Source organism: Ipomoea nil, unplaced genomic scaffold (genome assembly GCF_001879475.1).
Source record: "Ipomoea nil cultivar Tokyo-kokei standard unplaced genomic scaffold, Asagao_1.1 scaffold0146, whole genome shotgun sequence".
NCBI lineage: Eukaryota > Viridiplantae > Streptophyta > Magnoliopsida > Solanales > Convolvulaceae > Ipomoea > Ipomoea nil.
In genome coordinates, this window is record NW_017616574.1 from 2,453,606 (window position 1) to 2,470,972 (window position 17,367).

Below are 17,367 nucleotides of genomic sequence, written 5' to 3' on the forward strand. Positions count from 1 at the left end.
TTCCAAATCACTCATTGACTCTAAAAGTTGGCTCACCAGTTATGTTTTTGAGAAATATTGATCACTCATTGGGGTTGTGCAATGGTACCAGGATGATCATTTCAAAGTTGGCTGATCATGTTTTAGAAGCTCAAATACTGTGCGGATCAAGTGCTATACAAAGGTATTAATACCAAGGATGTCCTTAACACCTTCTGATCCAAGATTGTCTTTTAAGTTCCAAAGAAAACAGTTTCCCCTTATGTTGTCATATGCCATGACAATAAACAAAAGCCAAGGTCAAACACTGTCCAACGTGGATTTGTTTTTTAAGAGGCCAGTATTTAATCATGGTCAAATGTATGTAGGTGTAACACCCCAGATTTTCAAGACATTTAAAACTTATAAAATAAGGGTATTATCTCATTAAATCCCAAAACATAATGCAAGTGTACGGGGTGCTATGCCACACCTGAGCTGGAGAACCCAGGTGCACAGGCTAACTAACTAATATCCTCAATAATGTAAATGCATAATATGGCACGCAGGCCGAGAAGGGAACTATCTACTTCTACGTTCCGAGTTCTAGCGCGCTCCAGTGACTTATTCTTCTGTGCCTGAAAGCCAAATATATCTGTTCAGCGAGAGATGCTGGTAACCCACTCCAACGCGTTGAAATACAATACATATAGAGATATATATAGATATACGAAAACCATTATGAGCATGAAGATATATCCTACGAACTCTAGCTTTCAAAACCGGGAATGACTCGACAGGTAATGCCAGACACAATCAACAGTTATAACGAGCATATGCAGTTCACAACAGATAAGGCAGATAAGGCCAAGCATAAACGATAATCATAACACAGCATGACAATCCCCAATATGAATCCCATAGTCACATCCCCCAAGGCACTCATAGTCACAATTCGTCCATATCACACACATAGCGCACATTGTTGGCGCCACGGGACCGATCGCATGCCCATACATGAGGGTCAGTGCATATAGCTCTGACACAGCCCCGCAGCACCATGCCCCGTATCGCAACACGGGGAGGTCGATCGCAACCGACCGATGAATCGCAGCTCATCATAATGTTTGATCGCAACCAAACAGTGGACCGCATCCCAAGAGAGTGTCATCTGACCGCAGCCAGGATAAAGGACGAACCGCAGCTCGTATAGAAACGTTTGATCGCAACCAAACGGTGGACCGCAGCCCAAGAGAATGTCATCTGACCGCAGCCAGGAATACCAATCTGACCGTAGTCAGCTTCTGAACCGCAGCTCAGGATAACCAATCCGATCGCAACCGAATTGGGGTAGCACACACACATAACACATAGCAAGCACATGCAACCCACGTTACACATTGGGAAGGGGGATAAAGCGTATAACAAACCTATGCGTGATCCATCACATACTAAGAATGGTCCTAAGGGGTTCATACTTCCTTCACCTAGGTCAACGGGATACCAATTCATCTAGCATGCGATATAACAGACTCATAAACCTACGAACGGTACCCGAAACATCAAACTAGACATAGGCACGACAAACGGGGTCCGTTGGGACACCACGGGGATCGGGGAAACATCAAACGGGGAAACCGGGAGCCCGAGGTAGTGTAATTTCCAGCGGGTAGCCGGTGGGTGGGGGTCCACCCGCCGGCTGCCACTGTTCCGGGCAGCGGGTGCCCGGCGGGCAGCTGCCCGCCCGCCGGCTGCCCGAGAATGCCGCGGGTAGGTGGCGGGTCCCCTACCCCCACCTACCCCCCCACTGACTCTTTTCATCACTTTTCGCCCCGGGAACCGTTGTGGAACCCAAAACCATGCTTAGACACTTTACAACGCAATTAACAACAACAAGTAGACAATTAACGGATCAAATACGGGAAACGAACGGCACATGGCCTATCATGCTTTTCTAAACATAATCAACACCCAAACATGCGATTTCCCACCCGATAATCCAAGAATCAAAGCATACGGTACAACCTAGGGTTCTAATCACTTTTATATCAACAAGAATACGGTTCGTCTTCTAATTGCAAGATTCGGTAGGAACAACACATAATCATCAAGGATACCAATTAATCATCAAGAACATCATAATCATCAAGAACAACACGAAATCATCAAGAATCCCAATTAATCATCGAGAACATCACAATTATCAAGAAACTCCAAATATCAAGATTATCAAGATTCCCCATGGAATCATTAAATCAACATCAATAATAATCATAGTAATTCGCCATTTACAATCATATGGGGGAAACCCTAAGGGGAAATCATAGCTATGAAAATAGGTTTTGTTGAGACATGGGTTACCTCTTAGCCTTAATTAGTTCCTTGGCTATGAAGGGTCTTTCTTTAAGCTTTCTTGCTTTCTTCTAAGGGAATTCTTGGAGCTTTCTTGGGGAGGTGGGGCGTTTAGGCGTGTGGGAAGTTCTAGGTGTCTCCTAAGTCCCTTATTTATATATTTAGGAGTCCTAATTAGGAATTAATACTATAGGCTTGCTAATTCTATTTCTTTCGGAACTAAGGATTGGGTTTAGGGGTTGGGTTTATATATGAGGGCCCATGGACTACGGTGGGCCTTTTTCCCTAATTGATCATTATGATTTATTCCTTCTCTTGGGCTTATTGGTTGATTAATTAAATGGTTTTAGGGGCCGTAACACGGGGTGTTACAGTAGGAGTGTCAAGAGTTAGTAATCCTAAGGGATTAAAAATACTTATTTCTGAAGAAAATGTACAATCTAAAAATACGACTACAAATGTGGTATATAAAGAAGTCTTTAATAATGTCTAATAAAATTAATGTTTTTGGCTATTTTTTTATTATAATATAATACTATGTATTATACTAATTATATTTATGGTCGTGCATCGGGTGCAAATACTAGTAATAACAACAGGGGGCAATTCTTAAGAGACCTTAAAAACTGTGATTGGAGGGAATTGCAATTCTCTTTTTTTTTTTTTTTTTTTTTTCTTTTTTTTTTTTGACAATTCTCTTTAATCAAACTATGAAATATAAATTCTATAGAATTTGCCAGTTTGGTATAAATGAAATTTAATTCCATCCTACCAAACACTCCCTTAATTAACTTTTAAAAATTGAATATTTTTGTGTAAAATTCCAAAAAAAAAAAAAAAGAATAAAAATTGCACAGTTATCCTTACTATTTTTTAAAGTATTATGGAGTAATATTTTTTAAAAGTATTTAGAGCATTTCCAAGGGAGCTGCATATCGGTAAAAATCAGCGTCATCTCGCCATTTCTTTAATTTTTTGGTCTCCAATGTGCAGCAGCAAAACACCAAATCGCCAAATAATTTGGCATTGATGAACAGTGATGCGTCATATATGGCACGAAATTGTTCATCCACGGCAAAATAGGGATGAGGATGAAAATTACCATTTTGTCCTTATTTCTTTTAATAATTCTAAATGTATCGTTTATTTGTTTTATATGTAATTTTTTATTTTGTTAAATACGTACATTTAAAGTTTGTATAATTAAATATAAATTATACCATTTTAAAGATCTCATTCAGACGATCGAAACAAGACTAATATTGAATATTGACAGTAAAAATGTTACCGGAGTATATTAGGAAAGAGTAGAGCAATCGTATTGCTATAGTTTCAATACAAGAATCAGCCTCCGTTTGCTAAGCAAGGAGCTTCCTATCCATGGTTGCAGTAGGTGCTAGGCGCTAGGCGCTAGTCGGGCGTCCGGGCAGCGCCTAGCGCCTAGGCGGAATCTAGGCGTCGCTAGGCGGGCGCAAAAAAAATAGTGGCAGATTTGCAGTTTGACAATTTTAATGAGACTGTTTTCAACATTCAATCAAATAACACATCCAAATAAATGAAATAATGATAATTCATAAGTCATAACATCAAAACAATTTTAAAAATTAAAAATACTCAAATATGAAATACTCAAATACTTCAATCATCCAAAGATTCAAAGTATCAAACTAGTCTACGGGTATACATATGTCATATTATATATATGTATGTATATATGTAGCAAGGCCGAGCTTATCGGGTTAACTCGACCGAAATGGACAAGTTAACTCGACTAAGTTAGATGCTAAGCGGCTGCCTAGGCGGCCAAGTCGGCCGAGTTAGGCGCTAGGCAGACGCCCAGGGGAGAAATCGCCATGGTCTAGGGGCGCCTAGACCGATTTTTACAACAGTGTTCCTGCCTATACTAAGTCTCGTAACGGTAAGTAAGCTACACCATGATGAGAAACCTGACACTTATTTCCCTGTTTTGAATGAGCAGTAGTAAATGACCCGCAGTAAATAACTTTACCGTTGAACTTCTGTCCGTTAGACTTCTGCCCGTTGGACTCTTAAGTGGTACCGGGTCAGGTATTTGTTAGTGTCTTTGTTGGTCCGGGTCGGCTCCCATTACTCTGTCACCAGCCCCCCTAACTCCGGAGTCAGCGAATATAACTGAGCTGGCTTGGGAGTAAAATTGCATCAAAGATCCTCCTTTTTTTTTTCTTAACCAAAGCCAAGGAGCCGCGATCTCGGCTCGGGACTTGGCCAGTTTTTGCCGAGGCGGACCTCAGCCAATTTGGCCTGGCCGAGGCAAACCTCGGCCAGGTTGGTCGAGGCGGACCCGACCAGTTTGACCAAGGCGGGCCTCGGCTAGTTTAGACCGAGGCAGACCTCTGCTAGCTTTGGCCGAGGCAGCCTCGGCCAGTTTTGGCCGAAGCGGACCTCGACCAATTTGGCATATCTAATTTGGCGTGGCCAAGGCAGACTCGACCAATTTTTTTTATTTTTTATTTTATTTTTTTATTTTTTGTGTTTGTTCGTAGCTTACTTCGACAGGCCGTAGGCTCGGTCAAAGGTCGGCTCTTCCGTAGAGTAGTGAGCGATTGTAGACCTCGTACTATTCCTTAGGGGATAGCGTTTTCGTAACCAAACTTTGAGTTTGACCAAGAAATGCCCTTCTGTCGAATAGTTAGCTGGACCGGATCTAGTACCAGCCCATAGGGAGTAGAATGCAGTAATTAATATTTTTTTTTGTTTTTTTAAATGTTTTTTATTTTTTATTTTTTTTGGAATCGAGTCTGGCACATCAAAGTGTTGGAGCGAATCCGGCTCATCAAAGTGCCGACATAGGGCCGACTCATCAAAGTGTCGGCAGTCCGGCTCATCAAAGTGTTGGCGCGGGTCGATCTCATCAAAGTGACGACGCGGGTCTGGCTCATCAAAATGCCGGCGCGGGTTCGGCTCATCATAGTGCCAGCGCGGTCCGACTCATCAAAGTGTCGGCGCAGTCCGACTCATCAAATTGCCGGCGCGGGGCCGGCTCATCAAAGTGCCTGCACGAGGCCGGCTCATCAAAGTGCAGGCGCGAGGCCGGTTCATCAAAGTGCAGGCGCGAGGCCGGTTCATCCAAGTGCCAGCGCGGGTTCGACTCATCAAAGTGCCGGCGCGGGTCCGGCTCATCAAAGTGCCGGCGCGGGTCCGGCTCATTAAAGTGCCGGCACAGGGCTGGCTCATCAAAGTGCTAGCGCGGGTCCGGCTCATCAGAGTGCCGGCACGGGTCCGGCTCATCAAAGTGCCGGCGCGGGGTCGGCTCATCAAAGTGCCGGCGCAGGGCCAGTTCATCAAAGTGCCGATGCGGGTCCGACTCATCAAAGTGCCGGCACGGGTCCGACTCATCAAAGTGCCGGCGCGGGTCCTGCTCATCAAAGTGCCGGTGCGGGTTCGACTCATCAAAGTGCCTGCGGTTCGACTCATCAAAGTATCGGCGCGATCTGACTCATCAAAGTGCCAGCGCGGGGTCGGCTTATCAAAGTGTGAGTGCCGGCGCGGTCTGGCTCATCAAAGTGTCGGCGAGGTCCGAGTCATCAAAGTGCCGACGCAGGGCCAACTCATCAAAGTACCGGCGCGGGGCCAGCTCATTAATTGTCAGCGCGGGTCTGGCTCATCAAAGTGCCGGCAGAAGGCTGGCTCATCAAAGTGTCGGCTCAATCCGGCTCATCAAAGTGTCTGCGCGGGGTTGCTCATCAAAGTGCCGGCGCGGTCCGACTCATCAAAGCGTCGGCGTTGGGCCGCCTCATCTGATTCACCCATCTTCTCAGTGGGTGATTTCTCTGCTACTTTACTCTCGTGTCGGCGAGGGTCTCTGGTGGGGGACCGCTCGGCCCGCGATCCCATCCTTTGCCGAATGCCCTCTGTTCCAACCGTTCCACGGCAGAACGGGAAGGGGTTGGTTTTCGTCTGGCCGTTCCACTTCTTTGGATGTCCTCCTCTGGACCCCTTGTCCTAGTGCGACGTCTTCGGTCCTGTTGTTGCTGGGTTTTCTCCCTCCGTTGGGATTCCACCTTGATTGTAGTATATTTTCGAACAAATAAACTCTGAGTAACGAGTTATCGATCCACAGGGAAGTGGGGTATTAAACACCAATTACTAATTTATTCACGAGAAGCTAATCCTAATGATTACGAGTGAAGGATGCAAGTAAATAAATAAATAAAAGCAATGATTTAGGCTTTGAAAACAATAGAGAGAGAATGAGATTCCTAGGATTCAAGTGTTTAATCACCTAGTGCCTAACCTAATGTAATATTAAATATGGGTTTAAACGGGTGTGAGGATGCAAAGTGGTATAGAGCTAGTCTCGTAATCACTAACACTAGTGAATATCCACCCTCGTGGTATAAACACCCAATAAAACAAGAACAAGCATCATAGTAAATTCCTAACTAGTACCATCTCTCGATGTGCAATAATCAATAATTAAACTCCCTAACAAAAGTACCCTTTCTCAAGGTGCAACAGTTTGGTGCAATTGTGTGTGCCCTAAGTTATGCCCAACTCTCGTTGTGACACAAACAAAGCTATGAAGCAAGTAATTCGGGCCCTAAACTACTAGCAATAAGAATGATAAACACAATTGCAACACAAGTATTAACCCCAAATAATAATATATTAAAGAATCTGAGAGCTCAGGCACATAGGTTCATAAACACTTTTTACCCAAGAATCTCTAATGGAATTTAGCCAAGCATGGCTAAATTATACATAGCAAATAATAATAAAGGTAATACAAATTATCAAAAGAGTACAAGGATGAACCAGAGCGATTCTCTCAAATCTCCCTAGTCTTCTTCCTGCTTCCCAAGATAACTTGTGGCTCTTGATTTCTCTCCTTCTTGTCTCCAAAGATCTCTGAATAATTTTTAGGGTTGAGGAAGGTGGGATTTTATAGTTGGAGTCAAACCCGGAGAGAATAGGAATCCCCCTAAGGTTGAGGGAAGATGGGCTTTTTATGGTTCAAAACAAGTGTGAACCATAACTAAATGATAAAACAAAGGATTATACAATTAAATTACTAAAATCATGAACTCAAACATATCAAATATAATTAAATCAATACTTGAAATATGCACAATTGGGCGCACATTAACTCCCCACACTTAAGCCTTTGCTTGTCCTCAAGCAAAACCATGAAATAAATCACAAGTCTAACATACAAATTACTCCTACTCTCTCTTGCACAACCTTTCAAACCACCAACCGACTTGCTACAAAACAACAAGCTTCAAGAATCAAATTAGCTTGGCACATAAGACTCATTCTCAAGTCAATAACCAAGCGCCAAGAATTTAAAGTATGTGAGGATCAAGTGTGCACAAATACTCAGTTAAGATTATGCAAAACACGGCTCATGAATGAGATCCCATAGACTTGCCATTCATACTCCCAGAGATCAAATCTAAAAATGCATGCTAAAATCAAATAGGAATTTATTTAGCTTGTAATGGGGCTATGGGTGATGGCTAACAAAGAAGTGGTATGGAAAAATTAACAAAAAGAGAGAATGTCGCAATTATCAATACTTTCAAAACTTTAGAAGAGATGAGATAATCACAATTCAAGGAGCAAATTTCTTTTAAGAACAAAGCAACTCTTTGGTAAAATGGGGTCCAAACTCAAAAGTTTTCAATCTTTCTTTCTTCTCTTTTTACCGGAGTATATTAGGAAAGAAGACAAGAATCAGCCTCTGTCTGTTCAGCAAAGAGCTTCCTACCTATACTAAGTCTCTTAACGGTAAGTAACAGCTACCCCAAGATGAGGAGCCTGGCACTTATTTCCCTGTCTTGAATGGGTGGTAGTAAATGACCCGCAGTAAATAACTTTTCGTTGAACTTCTGTCCGTTAGACTTCTGCCCGTTGGACTCTTAGTGGTATCGGGACAGGTATTTGTTAGTGTCTTTGTTGCTCCGGATCAGCTCCCATTATTCTGTCAAATATATATTAATTAAAATTTCAAATACATTAAACATAACTAAAACATAATAAAAAATTAAAATACATACTGGATAATATTGATATTAGAAAATACAACACAATTTTGAAAAATATTGTTAAATTCAATTTTTTAAAATAATTAATGTTATAAAAAAAATTAATATACTTGTGAAAACAATATAGTAATTCTGATAATTACATGTACTAGATGTTTTATGCTATACTATTGTTGTGGAATAAACTAAATTTTAAAAAATATTGTTAAATTCAATTTTTAGAATAATTAATGTTAATGAAAAAATAAATGTTAATAAAAATTATTATTTACATCACAACTTTTATATATTTTATATTAAACTATGTTGAGAATATTCCTTTTGATGTGACATTTGGTGAAGAAATTTGGTGCTGTTTTGGTGTTAAGTGGGTTGAAGATGACCTTATATAATATACATAAAGCCTTTTTGTAGTACACTCTAGTCTAACTATAGTATCTGCTCAATATACAATTACATAATTTTTTTTTTTTTTGAGATAATATACATAAAGTTTTTAGATACCAAAATTGCATATGCTAAAATGCGATTTTGGTACAACAATGTCATATCATTGCATTTGTTTTAAGTTACCCCTTTTATAATCAGAAGTGACAACAACAACAACAATAATAATAATATTCGAAGCCTCAAATAAGATTTGGCAACTTGAACAATATAATGAAAGGATGACAAAAAGAATTGGAAACTTAGCTTGTATTTATAATCTCAAGGAAAGAATCACAAAAAGAATTGAAAACTTCTAGTATAATCTCTTGGCTTCAAAAGTGATAACTATATATATATATATATATATATATATATATATATATATATATATATATATATATATATAGAAGAGCGTTCATATGCGGCGGGGTCTTACGGTGCGATGGTGCGGCGAAATTTCAGAATACACTAACAGTGTTAACAATATGCACTAGCAGTGTAATAAAAACACACCACAATGAAATGCAATAAAACAATCACAAAATACACAACAAACTCAAAAAAATACACCATATAACTCACCACCCCCAATGGTATATTTCCGAATAGTGTATGGTGTTTTTACTCACACCTCACACCTAATGGTGTGTGTTTGGTGATGCAGGGCTCTGTTTACTCTGTTTTGTGTGGTGTATTTTCCTAACGTTGATGGTGCATATTTGTTGAACTATTGGTGTTGCCGCACCGTAAGAAATTGTCGCACCGTAAAATACTGCCGCACCTGAACTCACCTCTATATATATATATATATATATATATATATATATATATATATATATATATATATATATATATATATATATAAAGTATTTGTTAGCCTAAGTAATTTGCAGGCGGGCGGCATGGGAGATCCGGAGAAGATGGATATGGAGCGTTTGGATGAAGACTTGAAGACGACGGCGACGAGGAATAATAGGGTGAAGAAGAAGAATAGAATTGCAGAGTTGGAGCACAAGATAATCGAAGAGAATGTTGAAGAAGAATTGGCAAGGTCGTCTATGACTCAGCTACCGCTAGCAGCGGTGGCGATTTCTGCGGCCTTTGCGGTGGTTCTTGTCGTTTGCTATTTCAGGTTTCGGAGAAGAATATGATATGATAGATATCATGCATCGTTATACTTACATTTGCCAATTGCGTTTAATTGTTGTCTAGATACGAGGAATATATTTTCCATCCTTAGCTTAATTACTTTATTGTCCTAGTTTTTTTTTTTTTTTTTTTTTTTTTTTTTTTTTTTTTTTTTTTAAAAGTTACTGGCTCTATTATATATATGGAGGAGAGAGAGAGAGTTAATTACCAAAATGGTCCTTTGACTATAGCGAAATTACCAATTTGGTCTTTGATTACTTTTTTTAACCAATTAAGTCCTTCAACTTTAAAAATTTTAACCAATTTGGTCCTCCGTTTGTTTGACCGTTAGTCAACCGTTAACTTGGGACCAAATTGGTAATTTCGCTATAGTCAAGGGACCATTTTGGTAATTACTTTAGGGGTGGGCAATTCGGTTTAGTTTTCTCGAATCGAACCGTACCGAACCAATTAGTTCGGTAATTTGCCGAACAACCGAATGGTATTTGATACTTGTATATATACTGAACGGTTTGATAAAAAACCGATCCGAATTGTTCGGTAAAAAATTGAACTGAACCGAATACCGTTTGATTTTTTTTTAAATATAATAATAATAATAATAATAATAATAATAATAATAATAATAATAATAATAATTATAATAATGATAATAATAATAAATTAAATAAATAAATTAATTAATAAATAAAAAGTAAATCAAATTCCATTGTTGCTTGCTCTGCCGTTCAACTCATATTCTCACGGGTATCTCTCGTAAATGTTTGATTTGATTTCTTTATGGTTTGTTATCAAAAGTTCTCAAGAATCTATTACCGTTCGGTTGTTCAGTATATTACCGAATCTAACTAGTTTGGTACGGTTCGGTTCGAGAAAACTAAATCGAATTGCCCACCCTTAAAGTTATTTACCAAAATGGTCCCTTGACTATAGCGAATTATCAATTTGGTCCCAAGTTAACGGTTGACTAACGGTCAAATAAACGGAGGACCAAATTGGTTAAGATTTTTAAAGTTGAGGGACTTAATTGGTCAAAAAAATAGTCAAGCACCAAATTGGTAATTTCGCTACAGTCAAGGGACCATTTCGGTAATTAACTCGTAAAACAATATACATTCAGTATAAAAAAAGAAAATGGTCAAATAGGCCCCTAAACTTTACATCAAAAGTCAATTGGCCTCCTAAATTTTACAAAAGTGCAATTAAACCCTCAAACATGTCAAATTGGATCAATGAAGCCCAAAAATTAATAAATAACCTGTTATCGCAGGTCATTTCAATTTCGGCGACAGATTCCGACCACCGGCGACGAATTCCGGCCACCGATGAAAAAACCCGGGGACTGGTGACAAAATCCGGCCGTCCGATGACCGGACGGCCGCCTTCTCCAATGGAGAAGACGACCAGATCTGGCCGTTATTCTCCATTGGAGAAGGCGGCCGTCCGGTCGTCTTCTCTAGTGGAAGACAATCGGACGACCGGATTTTGTCGCCGGTGATCGGATTTCGCCGGTCGTCAGAATGTCACCGGAATCTATTGCCGGAATTGAAATGACCTGTAATAACAGGAAATTTACCGGTTTTTAGGCTTCATTGATCCAATTTGACATATTTGAGGGTTTAATTGCACTTTTGTAAAGTTTAGGGGGCTAATTGACCTTTAGGATAAAGTTTAGGGGTCTATTTGACCATTTTCTCGTACAAAAATAATGTACATTGTATTCAGGAGAAGTACATTATTTTTGTACTAAGTGTACAGTATATTGTAGAATATATATACAGTACAAAAATAATGTACATTTAATATATTAAAAATATACTTTTTATTATGGTTCACATAACATTATATGAATCATGGTCCACACAATAATTTGCCCGTCTATATATGAGGATACTTGTTTCACCTTTTTTGGTGGATTATTATTCTAGATAGATGTTAAATTGGGTCGCGCGTCTATTCGTTATGACTTATCCTTAATGCATATTTTAAATCATATCGAGACTTTTGATTGGACTTTCAATTTCTAAAAAATTGACAAAATATGCATGTTTTGAAACCTATTGACAAAAATCATTTTTAATATATCGCATGCCATGTAAGATAACTCACCGAAGCGATGTCTATTTTCCTTCCAATAGTTCAAGATATTCATATCAGCAAACATCTTCATGTCCTTCTGCGGTTCATCCAAATACAAATCCAATGCTGATTTTCCATTATCAACATCATCTTGGTTACAATATTGAACAAACTCCTATATCATTTATAAGTATAAAAATATTAAAAAGTGTTATAACAATATATAATAAAGAATAAAAGAATAAAAGAATGACAAAACTGACATAAAAATAACAACTTACATCAATCATTTCATCACTTGATTCTTCTATTGTTGCATTTTTCGCATGGAGGAGTGGTCAAAGTTGAAGAACTAGGAGCCGCGGTCATTGACTTGCTTTTATATGCTTCAAAGAGCATATACAACTTGCTTTTCACACAATCCGACTTTTGCTTATAAGTATTTAGATCCAATTTTTTGAAGCAAAATTCCAAAAGTTTAAATTTCATTCTTGGATCAAACAACGCTCCCATAGCAAGAATAACACTATATTGTTCCCAATATTTTTCAAACTTTACTCTCATGCTACTAGCCATGTTTCTAAGAACTACATCCTCATTATTCAAATTTCTTTTCAACAGAAGCTCAATTTTTCATACTTGCATGAAATATAAGTTGGAAGTAGGATAAGTTGAACCCGAAATCAATTTTGTAATTTCATTAAAAGGCATCAAAAATTCACAAATCTTTTCACCCCTATTCCACTCCTCATTTGAAGGACAATGCTTATAATGAGTGTCAAGCAAGTGAAGACTACTAAAAGCACGTCGGTACTTAATAGCGCTATCAAACATCTTATAAGTTGAGTTCCATCTAGTGGGCACATCTGTTGACAAACCAACTTTAAGTTGAAGACCAACTGTCTCAACACATTCTTCAAACACTTTCATCCTCCCCTCCGACCCTTTAACATATTTCACACTATCTCGAATTTTATTCAAAGCATCACCCACCACTTTCAACCCATCTTGCACAGTAAGATTCAATATATGTGCAGAACATCTCACATGAAAAAATTCTCCATTACACAACAAATCCTTTTGCAAACATAGTTGTCCTTTCAATATATTTTGCATAGTATCATTAGTAGAAGCATTATCCAAAGTAAGAGAAAACAGTTTTTTCTCTATTCCCCACTCTTTTAAACATTCTTGAAGCTTCTTAGCTAACTGAATACCAGTATGTGGGGGAGACATATCACAGAAGGATAATATTTTATTGTTTAACTTCCAATTACTATCAATATAATGAGTAGTTAAACAAATATATCCCTCAACTGTGCATGCTGTCCAAAGATCAGAAGTCAAGCAAATTCTACTAGGAATTCTTTTCAAGTTACTCTTCAGTTTCTCTTTTTCCTTCTCATAAAACTTATAAACATCTGCTGCTGCTATATTCCTACTTATGAATTTGTAATCAGAATTCAAATACTTGTGCAACTCTCTAATTCTCTTATATTCAACAAAAGAATATGGCAAATCATGTTCAATAATGCTCATGCTTATTATTTCACGGACCACATTATGATCAATTTTTTTGGCACGCAACTTTCCTTCATGATCAATTAACATAGAACCCACATCATTATATTTAGGCTTTACTTTACAAGAAGCTAAATAACGGGATAAAGTTGATGTTCCATATTGGTGTGACCCCATCACATAATCTTTATGACAATATTTGCATTTAGCCCTTTGTTATCACCAATTTCAATTACATCAAAATGATTCCACACATCTGATGTTTGACGTCTTTTCGTACCTCTTTTTTGTGATTCTGAATTTTCAGCTTGTTCAGAAGGTTTAGGTGAAACTAGTGTATCCCCCGGCATATTAACTTCACAATCAACATTAATATAAGTGGTGATCAGCGGGGACGGTCGACCGGTGATGGGTGAACGGCGGTGGGCGACTGGGCGGTGTTTAGTGTTCTGGCCTTCTGGATTCACGAATCGCAGAGAAGAGACGGAAGGTCTGTTGGCTTAATTAGAAATTATTTAGAATATATAAGGGAGTAAGGGACATAGGGTATAGGGTTTATTCTATTTCTTCTCAAAAAGGAATTACAGACTCAAAGTTTTTTTTTTTTTTTTTTTTAAAGGCTTGGCCCACGTGCTGGCTCGCAACCCAATCATTATTCTATGGACCATGGTCCACACAAGTTGTGTGGACCATATTTTGTCTACTGTAAAATAATGTACATTCAGTACAAACATAATGTATATTCAGTACAAAAATAATGTACATTGTATTCAGAGGATGTACATTATTTTTGTTCTGAGTGTACATTATATTATATAATGTACATTCACTACAAAAATAATGTACATTTAGTATATTAAAAATGTACTTTTTCTTATGGTCCACATAACATTGTGTGGACCATGGTCCATACAATAATTTGCCCTCGCAACCCGCGCGGGCCGCGGGCCAGTTTTTTTAAGGCCTTAACCCGCCCCGTCCTGGGGCGGGTGCGGGTCAACTCGCAGGTTTTAGCCCACTTTGACAGTCCTACAAAAATGTGCGTGTACCGTGTACGCAAGTTTTGAAACCTATTAATAAAAGTGTCTAACTTTTGAAAATCAGTTATATGTGTTTGTATAAAACTTGTTTGGGAAAAACGTTTGAGTCGATGCAGTTGTTCTTATTATTATTTTTTTTTAAAGAAAGATGATTCAAACGCATTTGCCAAATGCACTTGAAATACTTTAAAAAAAAAAAAAATTATCAAACGCAAGTATATATACACTAATATTTATGTCAAAATATAAAATTGGTAGCAGTCACGTACCACAATTACGATAAAAATGACCATTTACAGTGAGTCTATTATATCAATTATCAAACTCTTTAAACATAATGTATCTAAATAGTTTTTTTTTTTTTTTTTTTTTTTTTTTTTAAAATTACGATAAAACACTCCAACCAGGGACTGCCCTAAAAGATCTACCAAGCCAGGCTAATCAAGTTTGGCAATGAGAGTGATGCAACTAGTGGCAAATTATTGTGTGGACCATCGTCCATACAATGTTATGTGAACCATAACAAAAAGTACATTTTTAATATACTAAATGTACATTATTTTTGTATTGTATGTACATTCTATAATATATTGTATACTCGGTATAAAAATAATGTACTTCTCCAGAATGTAATGTACAATATTTTTGTACTGAATGTACATTATTTTTATACTGAATTAACATTATTTTACAGTATACAAAATATGGTTTACATAATTTGTGTAGACCATGGTCCACATAATAATGATGGTATATAGACGGATATATGACATTCTCTGGCCCAAGGTAGAGGTCAAGGTCATAGTTGGTGTAAATTGGCAATTCAAAGGCTAGGGGAGGGAATCATGCAAGGGAGAACTGTGAGACCATTGTAATCCCCAACCCAAAGGCTCCTACACTCTAGCTCGACAAAGCATTTGGGAGGATGTAAATCACGTAATTCAATGGCGGTAAATTATATCGTGGACTAGGGTTCACAGTACACTATGAACTTTGGTCCAATACACAGAATTTAACTTCATAAGGTCATTTAGGTTCATAATGCACAGAATTCGTGTTCATAATACACACACATAAACATGATATAATGAACATGAATTCTATATATTATGTTAAGTGTTTGTGTCATCAACTATATAATACACATAATTCATGTTCATTATATCGTGTTTACGTGTCTGTGCATTATAAACATGAATTCTGTGCATTGGACCACTGTGGACCCTGGTCCACGCTATAACAATTGCTTAATGGCTCAGCAGACATGGTCAAATGCCGAAGCGCATAAGAAAGTTATTCGGTTTGGACATAATTCTCACACTGCTGCTGTCAAAATTCGAACATTGATCTTTTTAGGGCTATGCGTCGGACGGTGTCGGGCGGATCGGATATCGGAACTAGACAACCGTTCAGATTGGACAGATTATTCCCCTATCCGTTTATTTTTTAGGGTTCAACTCATCGCATATTTCAAATTCGGATTACGGACGGTTTTGTTCGGATTTTGGATTGAGTCGAATTGGAATAAAAAAAATACAAATTAAGTACTAAATAAGTAAATCAGCAAAAATTGGTTTAAGTAAAGCTAAGTTAGCTAACTACTAAGTAGTAACTGCTAACTACTTAACAACTTACAACTTAAAAATCAAAACTAATACAACTTATTGACTGAACATACTACAAAACTTTAATTACATTTTTCAAGTTTACAAAAAATAGTTCAGCTTTTCAAAAACTAAGTGCAGCATTCAGGTTTGCAACAGCAAGTCAGCAAGTCAGCAAATCAGGTCTCAAGCAATTCAGTATTCCTCATCCTCCTGCTTAAGGTGCACACTTAAAACAGAGTTAAATAACATAAAAAAACTGAAAAGAATAACCGTTAACATTTTTGCTCAGAAATTAAAATAGGCTCAGATTGTTGTGTTTTCATATCAAATTAAGATTGGGAGGAAATTGCTTCTAAAGTTTTGGAACAAAACCCAAAACTTGAGCAACATACCATCCCAAAGTCCTTTGATTCAAACAAAGGTGGAAGAATCATCATAGCTCAAAGAAAATTAATAGGTAAAAGAGTAAGGTAGAATCATAATACTAGATCAGATTAACCTAACATATGCAAACAGGATTCATAAATGAATCAAGGCAAAATGCTACAGCACATACTAAACTGACATTGTTATACCTATAACATGTTGTTGACTCAAGTGCAAGGGGCCAAGGATTCAAGACAGTAACAAGTTAATTGTTGCCAAGCCAATGAAGCCATTGTCATGTACTTCTAAAATTTACTTACATAATTAAATTCATAAGTCATAAAGTCAAAATTCATAACAGATTATAATAATCTAATCTTCTAAGAGAACAGAATAACAGCTAAATATAAAATTGAAAGCAGAACGAATGAACATTACTGCAATGGTGGGTAGGGAAGTTCCAACACTCCTAACTCCAGTTGGCAACTCTGCAAATCAAAAACACATAAATTAAAATAGTAAAACATAGTATTATTTAATATTTTAAATACAAAGTAATGAAAGTATTAGTTAATTAACTTTTTCAAGCATTTCACAATCATCAATATTTTCTTCAATTTGTATTGGTTGATTTGGTAACCTCAACCAATCTTGTGTACAAATTAAACCTTCCACAATCTTAGGAGTTAAGGAACTCCTAAAGGGATCTAACACTCTACCACTTGTAGAAAAAGCACTTTCAGAAGCCACAGTGAGTATTGGAACTGCAAGAATATCCCTTGTCATTTTTGAGAGAATGGGTAGTCTCTCAGAGTTCACCTTCCACCATCTAAGGATATC

General features: G+C 37.7%; 1 protein-coding gene across 1 annotated transcript in view; it reads left to right on the plus strand.

The window, feature by feature from the left end:
• The window catches only part of LOC109173146 (17.8 kDa class I heat shock protein-like), a 73,858-nt gene extending 63,901 nt beyond the window's left edge, over window positions 1-9,957 (plus strand). Inside the window, exon 2 of the mRNA XM_019322418.1 lies at window positions 9,643-9,957. Within this exon, the coding sequence (XP_019177963.1) occupies window positions 9,643-9,647 (5 nt within the window). The 3' untranslated portion in view covers window positions 9,648-9,957. The remainder of the gene's footprint in view (window positions 1-9,642) is intronic.
• Window positions 9,958-17,367: the final 7,410 nt, after the last annotated feature.